Below are 13,954 nucleotides of genomic sequence, written 5' to 3' on the forward strand. Positions count from 1 at the left end.
TTCTTTCAGTCAAATGACGTCTGCTGGACAAAGGCCTCCCCCAAGGATTTCCAAAGACCGGTCCTACGCTGCCCGCATCCAGGTACTTTTCTGGGATTAATTAATCAAACTTTTTATGGCTTTATCTACGGCAGACTTTAGGAACAAACTTTTAGATGAAACAAAATAGGATTGTAGACAAAATAAGACAGAGCAGACCACTCCCACTCTTCCCGTGGATGTCGTAAGAGGCGACTAAGGGACAAATACGCGAGCATCAGGCCTCCCCAACCCGTCTGGCCAGCGTGGGGAGTGTAGGACAAATCCTCTTGCCTCTGGTCAATTAGAGGGTCGTGTTCCAGCAGTGGAGACTAAATGACCTGACGGTTCTCTTCAATTCCCCTACGTAGGTGCCACAAAAGATTTAACATGGTTTTATAGTCAGAAAAAACTATACTTTTATAATAAAAAAAGACGTTAATTGGCTCGTAAAATCCGACACCACTGTCTGTTACAGCCCACACGACATATCGAATGTCCTATAAAAGATATTGAGCAGCATTTCATATGTATCCTGTCAAAAAATACTAAGAATTTTATGTTGGAAAGCAAAATTAAACACGATTTCTTTTTATTAAAAGATTAATTCTTTTAGACTAAGATCCATCTAGCCATGAATACAGAAACAAAATGAACTTCTTCCTATTATTTTTTTAACAAGCTTAATATTCTGACATCGTCAAGATACTCAAAATTCATTCCGTCTTTTCATGGACCCGGTGGGAAAATAAGAACAATCTGGACCTTTGGGAATAACCCTATCTAATGATTTTTACTCCCATATCTACCACACAAAATAATGTGAAAATAATAATATAGGTTTGAAAAAAAAAATGTGTTAAAAATATAACTTGACATCTGGGCACACAGTGGGCGAATTTATAAAACTCCCTAAAAAAATCCCAAAAAATACTTTTCTCAAAAAAAAAATAACCATTTTTTGCGCACGATAACTTGCACTTGCACGAAATTGTAAGGCGAAAAAACAAAAAAATCTCAAAAAATTCCCAATTTTTTTGCGCACGCTACCACTTGACACTGACCCACAAAGCTCCCGACATTCGCGCTCTCTCTCGCCTTTTCGCCGTAAGTTGATTTTCGTCTAGTGACATACGGATCGTCAGACATAAGGTAATATTGGTAAGGAATTTTTGGGAAACATGCAATTTTTGATCGGAATCGTCATCATCATCATCATCTCAGCCATAGGACGTCCACTGCTGAACATAGGCCTCCCCAATGCTTTCCATGTTGCCCGGTTGGTAGCGGCCTGCGTCCAGCGCCTTCTTGCTACCTTTACGATGCCCACTACGTTTTTCGGTACGCGGCCTCGACCCCAGAACTTTGCTGCCCCATCGGCCGTCAGTTCTGTGTACTATGTGCCCTATCCATTGCTACTTCAGCTTATTAATCCGTCGGGCTACCGGAATCCCAACAGCGATTTCAGTTCGTACGTCCCTAATGCTCGTATTCACAAACATTACTATGAGGTCTCACAGTGCGCGTGGACGCACAGGGTGACACACGAACCAATCATAGAGCTCTATTCAACGCTTCAACGATTTGCTGCTTCACTTAAGCAAGCATCGTTTGTGAATACAGGTGTATCTTACCATGTCACCTATTTAGTAGGATGTACTAATATCATAAATGCGAAAGTTTGGATGTCTGGATGTTTGTTAGTCTTTCACACAAAAACTACTGAACGGATTTTGTTGAAACTTTACAGTATTATTGTTTGTAACCCAGATTAACATATAGTAATTTATGCCGATCTGTGATACTAAATTTCACGCGGGTGAAGCCGAGGGCAAAAGCTAGTGAATACATAAAATAGGACTTTACATACACTAAAAATCGTTATGTAAAAACCCATATTCCACGAACGGTATATTAAATATCGACAAACTTAATCCATACATCTGAAAACGTAAATTTTCAACTCACACCCTTTGTAATACGGTTTCTTAAAATAACAACTCAAAATTGTAATTTTTGCATGCGCCTGAGCAATTTCAGTTTGGGAATTTGCTAAGCGATTTTCGACTTTGTTATGATAGAGTTAAGGTAGGGTTTTGGTGTGTGAATTTTGAGGTTATGTTTGCCAAATTTTAACACTATGGTGGTAAAAACGAAAAGCGGGTTCTGGCGACCTTTGTGAAGTCTTTTCTTACATAATTTTTGTTTACTTGCCACTTGAGATGGGACATTGCAGGCCAAGTGTCTACATTTGCCAAATATAGGACACCCTAGTCGATTTCACATACTTTTCGAAAGTCAAAAGCGCTTTTAGAAGCCTATTTGCGAAAATCGATGACTTTTATGAGCTGTCAAAACTCTCAAAAAGTAAAGCGAGGTTTATGCCCTTTTTCACCATCAATCCCTAATTTTTAAGTGACCCCTACCTTACCACACAACAGGAATTTTGTTTTCATGGGGGGTAACTTAAAAATTAGGGATTGATGGTGCAAACGGGCATTAGACTAGCAATAAAACTTGCAGAAGTCGACTTCCGCAAGCTGTCACCACTGTGTAAATCTTGCAGAAGTTGGCTTGCCACAGCTATACACAGTGGTAAACAGCTTGCGGAAGTCAACTTCTGCAATTTTTATTGCTAATGGGACTATTCCCACCTCTCGTTCCCACCGCTGCAACTCCTGTGTAGCTAGGATCTACAGCTTGACCGCCAATAAAAACCAATGAAGGTCAAGTTCGTCCCGGGGGAAAGTTAAACTGTCATTGGACCCGCAACGAATTTATTCAGAAGAACAAGAGGAGTTCAAAGTTAAGGTTCGACTTCCCTCCATTGCAAAGCGGATGACAGGTGACAAAAAAGTTTTATTGCTAGTCCAAACCTCGCATATGGGAATGACGTCGGTTTTCACCAATAGGGGCATAGCGGAGCGGAGTAGAGCGGAAAAGTGTTTTAAATAACCAATCAGATCATTATTTCCACTTCTCTTCTCCGCTCCGCACAGCTGTCAAATTCTATGGAAAAATTTGACGGTCCTACACTTCTCCGTTAACATTTGACGGTCCGACACTTCTCCGCTAACATTTGACGGTCCGACACTTCTCCGCTAACATTTGCGGTCCGACACTTCTCCGCTAACATTTGATGGTCCGACACTTCTCCGCTAACATTTGACGGTCCGACACTACTCCGCTAACATTTGACGGTCCGACACTACTCCGCTAACATTTGACGGTCCGACACTACTCCGCTAACATTTGACGGTCCGACACTACTCCGCTAACATTTGACGGTCCGACACTTCTCCGCTCTGCTCCGCTTTGGTGGAAACCGGGTAAGCATGCCGCTTGACTTTCCCGCCAAGTATTACAGACCCTTTTACTTAAGGAATGCGGTATACGTCAAAAGATTAGGTTGACATATTGGTAAAGTTAAGTAATCTAAATAAATAAACGAAAAGATAACGCATTAAATAATATCTTCATAAACAAGCCGGTATTATGGAGTCGTACGATATTTGTCGAATGCGACATTGTTTTTTTCGGTTCTGGTTCTATTTTTGATTTTAGGGATTTAGTAATTTTAGTACTAAGTTTGGAATACTGAACACATGGGAATGGAGATTATTTAAGTGTTTTTTTATTACTTTTAGAAAATTTTCCCATTTTATAATCTTCTAATAAACATCAGAATAGCACATAAGCTGTTCTAATTTCATTTTGTCATAAAGATTAACAGAGAGAAAATGCCCTATGGCATTAAACTCTGATGTATCTTCATTACAAACGTGTACTAAAGTTTCAAATAAATAGTTATTTGGACAACCTACTTTTTAACCGACTTCCAAAAAGGAGGAGGTTCTAAATGATTTTATTTTTAAATAGATCTACACAAGACGGTGGCCTACATAAAATGAAATGAAATTTAAATTTGACTATGATTTGTCACTTATAAATATCAAAAAATTTAAATAAATAAAAATTAAAGATCTATTCACGTCTTAATCTTTTGTATGTCACATCTTGTAACATCAATATTATACCAAAACAAACCACGTAAAAAATCGGTCGAAATGTATCGCGCGCTCACAAAATAAGTCCGCATTTTCGTTTCTTATGTCACAGTGTTATAAAACTGCTAAAATTGATTACTTGGACCCCGGGGTGAGGTTACCCAATGGATCCGGTTCGTATTCGTAAAATATACCTAGAATATTGTGTATTATTGGTATAGATTGTGGTCAAGCTGTGTGGAAAGTTATTGTCATATGTAATCCTCGAGGAACTGGCTATCTGACTGCCAAAACAAACATTGTTGTTATGGGTTGATATTTAGAACGAAGCTTATAAAGCTGGTAACATTGTTGTTCTGGCGACATAATAAGGGTATTTTTGTTAAGGTGACTTAAGACTGGTAATCTACACTGTGAAATGCAATAAAGTATTGACTACCTGAATGACTCTCCGAAATAATTTATTGATCTAACCCATAAAACGATGGTTTCTTTCGTCACTAATTTTTATTTAACTTGTGGAAGAACAGCATTTGGTCATAAAGTATTTCAATTAATTTGTCAGCTCATCAAAAGTACTTCAATTGACTGATAGGTCTATGTAATGTAAATGACCGATCAAATCCTGAAAAAGTATAACTAGGTACCTAGTAACTGTTCTAATGTATAAAAGATTCAGTGTCTGTCTGAGGTAGAAGAGCACGGAATGGTATTTTGGTGTCGTCAAAAGTCAGCGAGACTTCAGATTGCTTCAGACTATTGTCAGATGTCAATCCTCCTATACCTCAGGCATTTACTGGTCTATGCGTTAAACCTGTAATTTAGTTGCTAAACTTACCTTNATACCGTCACCGTCGTGGCAGAATTAAATAACTGACACTTTTGGCAAAAACCACTTTTTCCACTTTTTGTATAGTAGAAAGTGTTACCTATATTTTAGTCTTACTCTCGTGGCAATATCTATGATATTTCCAAAGATATCTTCAGTTTAGTGAAACTATTGACCATAAATTACAACTCTGTTTGTTGTAGAATTTACGTGGAAAAACTGAATAAGTGACTTTATTTAATTCTGCCACAACTCACTGCGAAACATTGCTTCAAAATACTTGTACTAAGAAGTCAATAAGTGACTTTATTTAATTCTGCTACAACTCGATCCGAAACATTGCTTCAAAATACGCGTACAATTGTGTTTTTGATTTATTAAATTTTTATAACATTACTTTAAATGTTACTTTTAATTTCAATGTTCATTACTCAGATGTTGAATCTGGATAGTTACCTTCATCATCATCATCATTCAGCTATTAGGACGTCTACTGCCGAGGCCTCCCCCAATGATTTCCAATAATTATGACCGGCTGGTAACGATCTGCATCCAGTGCTTTCCTGCTAACTTTATGAAGTCCACTTTGTGCTTTCCGGTACGTGCCCTCCACTTCAAAACCTTGCTGCCCCATCGTCTGTCAGTTCTGCGTACTATGTGCCTTGTCTCTTGTACAGAAAAACCGAGCATAGCCCTCTTCAAATCACGCTGTTCAACTTTGAGCTTATTTATAAGGCCTATAGTAAGAGGCCGCGTTCCCGAGCCGTATATCATCAGTGGTAACACATACAGATTGTAGATTTTCGTCTTTATAGGCACTGAGATATTTAGTTTCCCGAATGCTGCCCAGCCGAGTTGGATTCGACCTCTTTCTCTACCTAGCTGAAACGTTGGTCCGAGGTAGACATACTTGTCAACAATCTCCAGATTTGAGCTCCTAACCGAAACTAGGTTGGGCGCAACATAGACATTCGACAAAAGCTTCGTTTTTCCATGTCGTTCACCCGAAGGCCTACCTTTTGGAAGATTAAGGTCTTCGAGCATTGTGCCGAGGTCTTCCAGTGATTTTTCCATGACCACACAATATCTTCGGCAAACCGAAGGTGAGTGATGTACTCGTCGTTGATGTTTATGCCGAATCCTTTCTATTCAAGGAGTTTAAAAGCGTCTTCCAATGCAGCAGTGAATAGTTTCGGAGGTCCGGAGATATAACATCTCCCTCATGTCTCGCTGCAGAGGAATCGCCCTCGTACTCCACTCCTATACTCGGACCAACATGGTGGCGTTTCTGTACAACACAGCACCTCGATATGTACCGATACTTTTCAGAAACCGGCTTGTTCGGGAGGCTGGAAGTCATCGAAACTACGCGCGAGATCATTCGTGATAACTTTCGAAAACAGCTTGTAGACATGACTCAGAAGCGAGATGGGTCAAGTAATTCTTCATCAAGGTTTTATCCCCTTTCTTGAAGAAGAGTACCACCACGCTTCTGTTCCATGCCTCTGGCGTTATTCCCTGGAGTTAGACGAAGTTAAATAGTCTCTGAAGGACTTGACTTCAGTATCGGTGTTCCATCCGCGTTCAGAAGCTCCGAGGTTATTCCGTCATTACCCGGCGCCTTGTTGTTCTTTAGGTGTTTGAGAGCCATCCTAATTTCGTATCGGCTGATAATGCTGATATCCACAATATCTTCGTCGAGGTATATAGCTGTCCATAAAACTTTTCAATCTCACCCAGAATCTCGGCTTTTGTTGACGTTACACTACCTTCCGCAGTCTTCAGCTTCGTCAGTTAGCTTCGCCCAATACCTAGAGTTGTCTCTTTCGAACACTTTCGAGCCTGGTTCCGCTCTATCGCCTCTTTAATACTATTTGTATTAAAGTTACGAACATCATGTCGCAAGAACTTCCATATCTGTCTATTGAGCTGCCGATGTGCCTTAGCGTCAACGGAGATCTGCAGTGACATTGAACGTCGTTCTGCCATGACGTTGAGGGTAAAGGATCCCTATGGATCCTTAGGGAGAGATCCCTATTACAGTTTTATTGTTTTTGGATTATTTTAATTTTGATATTCATTTGGATGTTGGTTCTTTCAATTTAATTTGAATGTTATAAAAATCTGATGTTGATGGTTACCATTGCAATTTGTTAAACATTTATAAGTATTAAATAAGTGGGTATATTCTAGTATTATTTAACAATTTTACAGATTTTGACTAAAATCGCATTAACAAAATAAATAAAATAAAATGAATAAATCAACATTTAGGTCAATGAAAGTGTGGCAAAATTAAACAAGTGTACTTATTCAATGGAAATATTCGTTTTTGTAATACCTTGGTTGTAGCAAAACTAAATAAGTGACATACAAAAACTAAATAACTGCAACTTAGTTGTAAAATACGGTTGTGGCAAAACTAAATAATTACATTTTTATTTTTTTTATTTAAAATAATACAAAGTAACATCATCGAACAATATTGAATTAATAAAGGTAAATTTGCTGTATAAAATATCAAAAGACCGACAGTAAAATATTTTTACCCTTAAAAGTTATCCCCATTTTTAACGAAAAAAAACACAAAAACGTGAATATCTCGCAACTTTGGTTTTGTCAGTTATTTAATTCTGCCACGACGGTGACGATACTAAGNCTACGAGGACCGGTCCTGCGCTGCCTGCATCCAGGCACTTCCCGCGACCTTCAAGATCGTCAGTCCACCAAGAGCGTCTCACATTATAATTTATAGTTCCTCCAAAAATAACTGTTAAAGTCCAAGGAAGACTGTAGAAGTTCAATTAATTATGCATTTTAATTGTGACCTTGTTAGTACGATAATATTGATGTAATGATATTGTATTTTTCTGAATATATAATTAGAAATCAATGTGATTCCGACGGTTTCACAGGGCATAGTAGAAGTACATTAAGAAGGATCTATTTACCTTACACAGTAGGTACGTAAGTGTAGGTAGCTCATTAAGAACCTTTGAGAACAATTAACAACCTGTGTCAAGCAATAAATTGTCACCTACATATTGACGTCTTATTTAAACCTAAGATAAGAGTCCCTTAAGTGAGCCGAGAGTATACGTGGTTTATAGTAGTACCAGGATGCAAGACCGGTCGTTATGGAAAGGGGAGGCCTTTGTCTAGCAGTGGACGTCATTTGGCTGAAACGATGTTCTATTTGAGATCCCATTGCAATCCTGTGTAGCCAGGATCTTGACTTACAAAGGCTGAATTAGTTCTGGGGGAAAGGTACATTTTCTTGGGACTCTAAAGAAAGAAAGCTCATCGAAATAGTAAGTAATTTATGATGAGACGAAAGCTTGAAAGCTTTTGTCTTTATTAACAACACAGAGTGTTATCAATTTTGTGTCTGTAGCATTGTATTAACTTGGAGAAAAATGGATCAATTTTGATGCGGATCAAATTGAGACTGACAAAGGTGACTGAGTTTCTTCCGCCACTTCTTCTCAGCACCAGCCCATAATATGTTGTCTCGAAGTGGTGGTAGGGCAAGCTATATTTGGGACGTGTATAAGTGCCCTGGAAAGGGCCTCTGTACTGAATAAAATATTTGAATTTGAATTTGAAAGCTGACGTTTTGAATGCGAGAGTGAATAGGCACTTACAGGGCACATAATTATGTTTACCATCCTTGACTGCATCTCACTTAACACCAGGTGCGATTGCGGTCAAATGCTTGCATTGCCATACATAAAAAAAAGGTGCTCCAGATCGATTTGTAGCTATTTTTTGTGCTATTCAGATTATTTTGGGAAGAGTTTATTTCTCAAGCATAACTTGTAGGCTGTGAGTATTGAATATATTGATGTGATCCAAAATGATTCAAAATCCACATCCGCGTTGCCTTTCTTGATGCTATTTATCTCTACGCCTACTGATTCTATTTTATTATGCTATATGTTAAGTTGGCAAGCAAAGGTTCACGGTCACAGCTTATTTATATTTGATTTGTATGTCAAAGTCAACACAAGATGGAACAGGCCACGGAATGCTCTTTCGGCGGTTCTTCAAAGTTCATTAGTCATTAATTCATTAATTTATCACTTAGTCAATGTCTTTTCTAGGATTCCGTTTTGTTTCTTTCAGCCAAATGACGTCTGCTGGACAAAGGCCTCCCCCAAGGATTTCCAAAGACCGGTCCTACGCTGCCCGCATCCAGGTACTTTTCTGGGATTAACTAATCAAACTTTTTATGGCTTTAACTACGGCAGACTTTAGGAACAAACTTTTAGATAAAACAAAATAGGATTGTAGACAAAATAAAACAGAGCAGACCACTCCCAACTCTTCCCGTGGATGTCGTAAGAGGCGACTAAGGGACAAACATGCGAGCATCAGGCCTCCCCAACCCGTCTGGCCAGCGTGGGGAGTGTAGGACAAATCCTCTTGCCTCTGGTCAATTAGAGACGTGCTCCTGCAGTGGAGATTAGATGACCTGACGATTCTCTCAAATTAATAATTTTTGTCCCCTATAAAGGTGCCACAAACTATTTATATTTATGGTTTTATAGGTAGAAAAAACTATACTTTCAATAAAAATAGACGTTAATTGGCTCGTAAAATTCGACACCACTGTCTGTTACAACCCACACGACATATCAAATGTCCTAAAAATATAGTGAACAGCATTTCATATTATCTATCTTCTCAAAAAATAACAAGAATTTTATGTTGGAAAGCAAAATTAAACATGATTTATTTTTATTAAAAGTTTAATTATTTTAGACTAAGATCCATCTAGCCATGAATAAAGAAACAAAATGAGCTTCTTCCTATTATTTTTTTAACAAGCTTAATATTCTGACATAGTTAAGATACTCAAAATTCATTCCATCTTTTCATGGACCCGATGGGAAAAATAAGAACAATCTGGGCCTTTGGGAATATCCCTGTCTAATGATTTTTACTCCCATATCTACCACACAAAATAATGTGAAAATGTAGGTATGAAAAAAATATATCAAAAAATCTGGGCACTGGGCGAATTTATAAAACTGCCTCAAAAAAAAACCAAAATACTTTTTCACAAAAAATACTATTTTTTGCGCACGATAACTTGCACTTGCACGAAATTGTAAGGCTTCCTCGAAAAAACAAAAAAATCTCAAAAATTATTTTTCTCAAAAAATTCCCAATTTTTTGCGCACGCTACCACTTGACACTGACCCACAAAGCTCCCGACATTCGCGCTCTCTCTCGCCTTTTCGCCGTAAGTTGATTTTCGTCTAGTGACATACGGATCGTCAGGTCGTAAGGCAATATTGGTAAGGAATTTTTGGGAAACACGCAATTTTTGACCGGAATCATCATCATCTCAGCCATAGGACGTCCACTGCTGAACATAGGCCTCCCCAGTGCTTTTTATGTTGCCCGGTTGGTAGCGGCCTGCGTCCAGCGCCTTCTTGCTACCTTTACGATGCCCACTACGTTTTCCGGTACGCGGCCTCCACTCTAGAACTTTGCTGCCCCATCGGCCGTCAGTTCTGCGTACTAGTGCCCTGACCATTGCTACTTCAGCTTGCTAATCCGTCAAGCTACCGAAATCCCAACAGCGATTTCAGTTCGTACGTCCCTAATGCTCGGTTTCACAAACATTGCTATGAGGTTTTACAGTGCGCGTGGGTGACACACGAACCAATCACAGAGCTCTATTCAACGCTTCAACGATTTGCTGCTTCACTTAAGCAAGCATCGTTTGTGAATACAGGCGTCTTACCATGTCACCTATTTAACTCATGAATACATAAAATAGGACTTTACATAAACCAAAAATCGTTATGTAAAAGCCCATATTCCACGAACGGTATATTAAATATCGACAAACTTAACTCTTACATCTGAAAACTCAAATTTTCAACTCACACCCTTTGTAATACGGTTTCTTAAAATAACAACGCAAAATTGTAATTTTTGCATGCGCCTGAGCAATTTTAGTTTGGGAATTTGCTAAACGATTTTCAGCCTTGTTTTGATAAAGTTAAGGTAGGGTTTTGGTGTGTGAATTTTGAGGTTATGTTTGCCAAATTTTAACACTATGGTGGTAAAAACGAAAAGCGGGTTCTGGCGACCTTTGTGAAGTCTTTTCTTACATTACTTTTGTTTACTTGCCACTTGAGATGGGACATTGCAGGCCAAGTGTCTACATTTGCCAAATATAGGACACCCTAGTCAATTTGACATACTTTTCGAAAGTCAAAAGCGCTTTTTAGAAGCCTATTTGCGAAAATCGATGACTTTTATGAGCTGTCAAAACTCTCAAAAAGTAAAGCGAGGTTTATGCCCTTTTTCACCATCAATCCCTAATTTTTAAGTGACCCCCTACCTTACCACACAACAGGAATTTTGTTTTCATGGGGGTTACATGGGACTTCCGCAAGCTGTCACCACTGTGTAAACCTTGCAAAAGTTGGCTTGCCACAGCATATATGTACAGTGGTAAACAGCTTGCGGAAGTCAACTTCTGCAATTTTTATTGCTAATGGGACTATTCCCACCTCTCGTTCCCACCGCTGCAACTCCTGTGTAGCCAGGATCTACAGCTTGACCGCCAAAAAAAACCAACGAAGGTCAAGTTCGTCCCGGGGGAAAGTTAAACTGTCATTGGACCCGCAACGAAATTATTCAGAAGAACAAGAGGAGTTCAAAGTTAAGGTTCGACTTCCTTCCATTGCAAAGCGGATGACAGATGACAAAAAAGTTTTATTGCTACATCTAAACCACGCATACGACGTCGGTTACCACCAATCATTATTTCCACTTCTCTTCTCCGCTCCGCACAGCTGTCAAATTGTATAGAAAAATTTGACGGTCCGACACTTCTCCGCTAACATTTGACGGTCCGACACTTCTCCGCTAACATTTGACAGTCCGACACTTCTCCGCTAACATTTGACGGTCCGACACTTCTCCGCTAACATTTGACGGTCCGACATTTCTCCGCTCTGCTCCGCTTTGGTGGAAACCGGGTAAACATGCCGCTTGACTTTCCCGCCAAGTATTACAGACCCTTTTACTTAAGGAATGCGGTACACGTCAAAAGATTAGGTTGACATATTGGTAAAGTTAAGTAGGTAATCTAAATAAATAAACAAGATAACGCATTAAATAATATCTTCATAAACAAGCCGGTATTATGGAGTCGCACGAGATTTATCGAATGCGACATTGGTTTTATTTGGTTTTGGTTTTATTTTTTTACTAACCGACTTCAACAAAATGAGAAGGTTCTCAATTCGGTTGGTATTTTTTTTAATTGCAAGTTTGGAATACTGAATACACGAGAATGGAGATTATTTAAAAGTAGTTTTTTATTACTTATAGAAAAAAATCCCATTTTGAACTTTATAATCTTCTAATAAACATCTGTAAGTATTCTGATTCTATGTGCTATTGCACATAAGATGCTTTAGATTCAGTTTGGCACAAAGATTAACTGAGTGCAAATTCTCTATGGCATTAAACTCTTATGTATCTTCATTACAAACGTGTACTAAAGTTTCAAATAAATAGTTATTTGGACAACCTACTTTTTGACCGACTTCCAAAAAAGGAGGAGGATCTAAATGAGTTTCTTTTTAAATAAATCTACACGAAACGGTGGCGTACCCAAGCATCCATAAAATGAAATGTCTATATTTCAATTTGACTAAGATTTGTCACTTATGAATATCAAAAAATCAATATAAATAAAAATTAAAGAGCCCCTCTTTGCATGTGTTTAATATTTTATGTCACACATCTTGTAACATCAATATTATACCAAAACAAACCACGTAAAAAATCGGTCGAAATGTATCGTGCGCTCACAAAATAAGTCCGCATTTTCGTTTCTTATGTCACAGTGTTATAAAACTGCTAAAATTGATTACTTGGACCCCGGGGTGAGGTTACCCAATGGATCCGGTTCGTATTCGTAAAATATACCTAGAATATTGTGTATTATTGGTATAGATTGTGGTCAAGCTGTGTGGAAAGTTATTGTCATATGTCATTGTAATCCTCGAGGAACTGGCTATCTGACTGCCGACACACAACAATGCTGTAAACATTGTTGTTTTGGGTTGATATTTAGAACGAAACTTATAAAGCTGGTAACATTGTTGTTCTGGCGACATAATGCTTATACTAAAACGTTTGTTTTTATTTGTATAGAGAACAATAATGTCTAGTCTAGACAAACCTAAAGAGGATTTAGGACGCTATTTGGATAAAATATGTAATTGCTCAATAATGAATAATAAATAAATAAATAAATAATAAGTACCTAAGGGTATTTTGTTAAGGTGACTTAAGACCGTAATCTACACTGTGAAATGCAATAAAGTATTGACTACCTGAATGACTCTCCGAAATAATTTATTGATCTAACCCATAAAACGATGGTTTCTTTCGTCACTAATTTTTATTTAACTTGTGGAGGAACAGCATTTGGTCATAAAGTATTTCAATTAATTTATCAGCTCATCAAAAGTACTTCAATTGACTGATATGTCTATGTAATGTAAATGACCGATCAAATCCTGAAAAAGTGTAACTACCTAGTAACTGGTCTCTAATGAATAAAAGAGTCAGTGTCTGTCTGAGGTAGAAAAGCAGCACGGAAGGGTGTTTTGGTGTCGTCAAAAGTCAGCGAGACTTCAGATTGCTTCAGACTATTGTCAGATGTCAATCCTCCTATACCTCAAGCATTTACTGGTCTATGCGTTAAACCTGTAATTTAGTTGCTAAGCTTACCTTGCAGAACCTGCTTGCCCCAACCAGTCACGATGCACTCCCCAGCTCCGTTGTAAAAAGCGTCCAGAGTCTCTCCCGACTCGGGCAGGCAAATGGGCTGGATGTTCTTGGCCAGTCGTAAGTTCTCAGAGAGAACCAAGATGGCGGCGTCGTTCTTCAGGCTGCCGATCTTGTAGTACGGGTGCTTGACGATGGTTTTGACCTGGACGATCTGGAATGGCAGTGGCTCGTCGTCCACGCCAAGTTTCCATTCTCCTCCCTTGATCAGAACGTTCTTGGCGTCGAGGCTGGAAGAGAGAGTTGGTTTTAGATGGATTTCCTTTCCGGA

The 13,954-nt window shown here is 38.6% G+C and overlaps 1 protein-coding gene across 1 annotated transcript in view; it reads right to left on the reverse strand.

Moving 5' to 3' along the window:
* Positions 1–13,954, reverse strand: part of LOC114363065 (inactive serine protease scarface) — an 89,624-nt gene that overhangs the window by 14,703 nt on the left and 60,967 nt on the right. The window contains exon 12 of the mRNA XM_028318671.1: positions 13,627–13,913. Coding sequence (XP_028174472.1) covers positions 13,627–13,913 — 287 coding nt within the window. The remainder of the gene's footprint in view (positions 1–13,626; positions 13,914–13,954) is intronic.

The sequence above is a fragment of the Ostrinia furnacalis genome, unplaced genomic scaffold (assembly GCF_004193835.3).
Source record: "Ostrinia furnacalis isolate ACB-3 unplaced genomic scaffold, ASM419383v2 OfSCF6976, whole genome shotgun sequence".
Classification (NCBI taxonomy): Eukaryota; Metazoa; Arthropoda; class Insecta; order Lepidoptera; family Crambidae; genus Ostrinia; species Ostrinia furnacalis.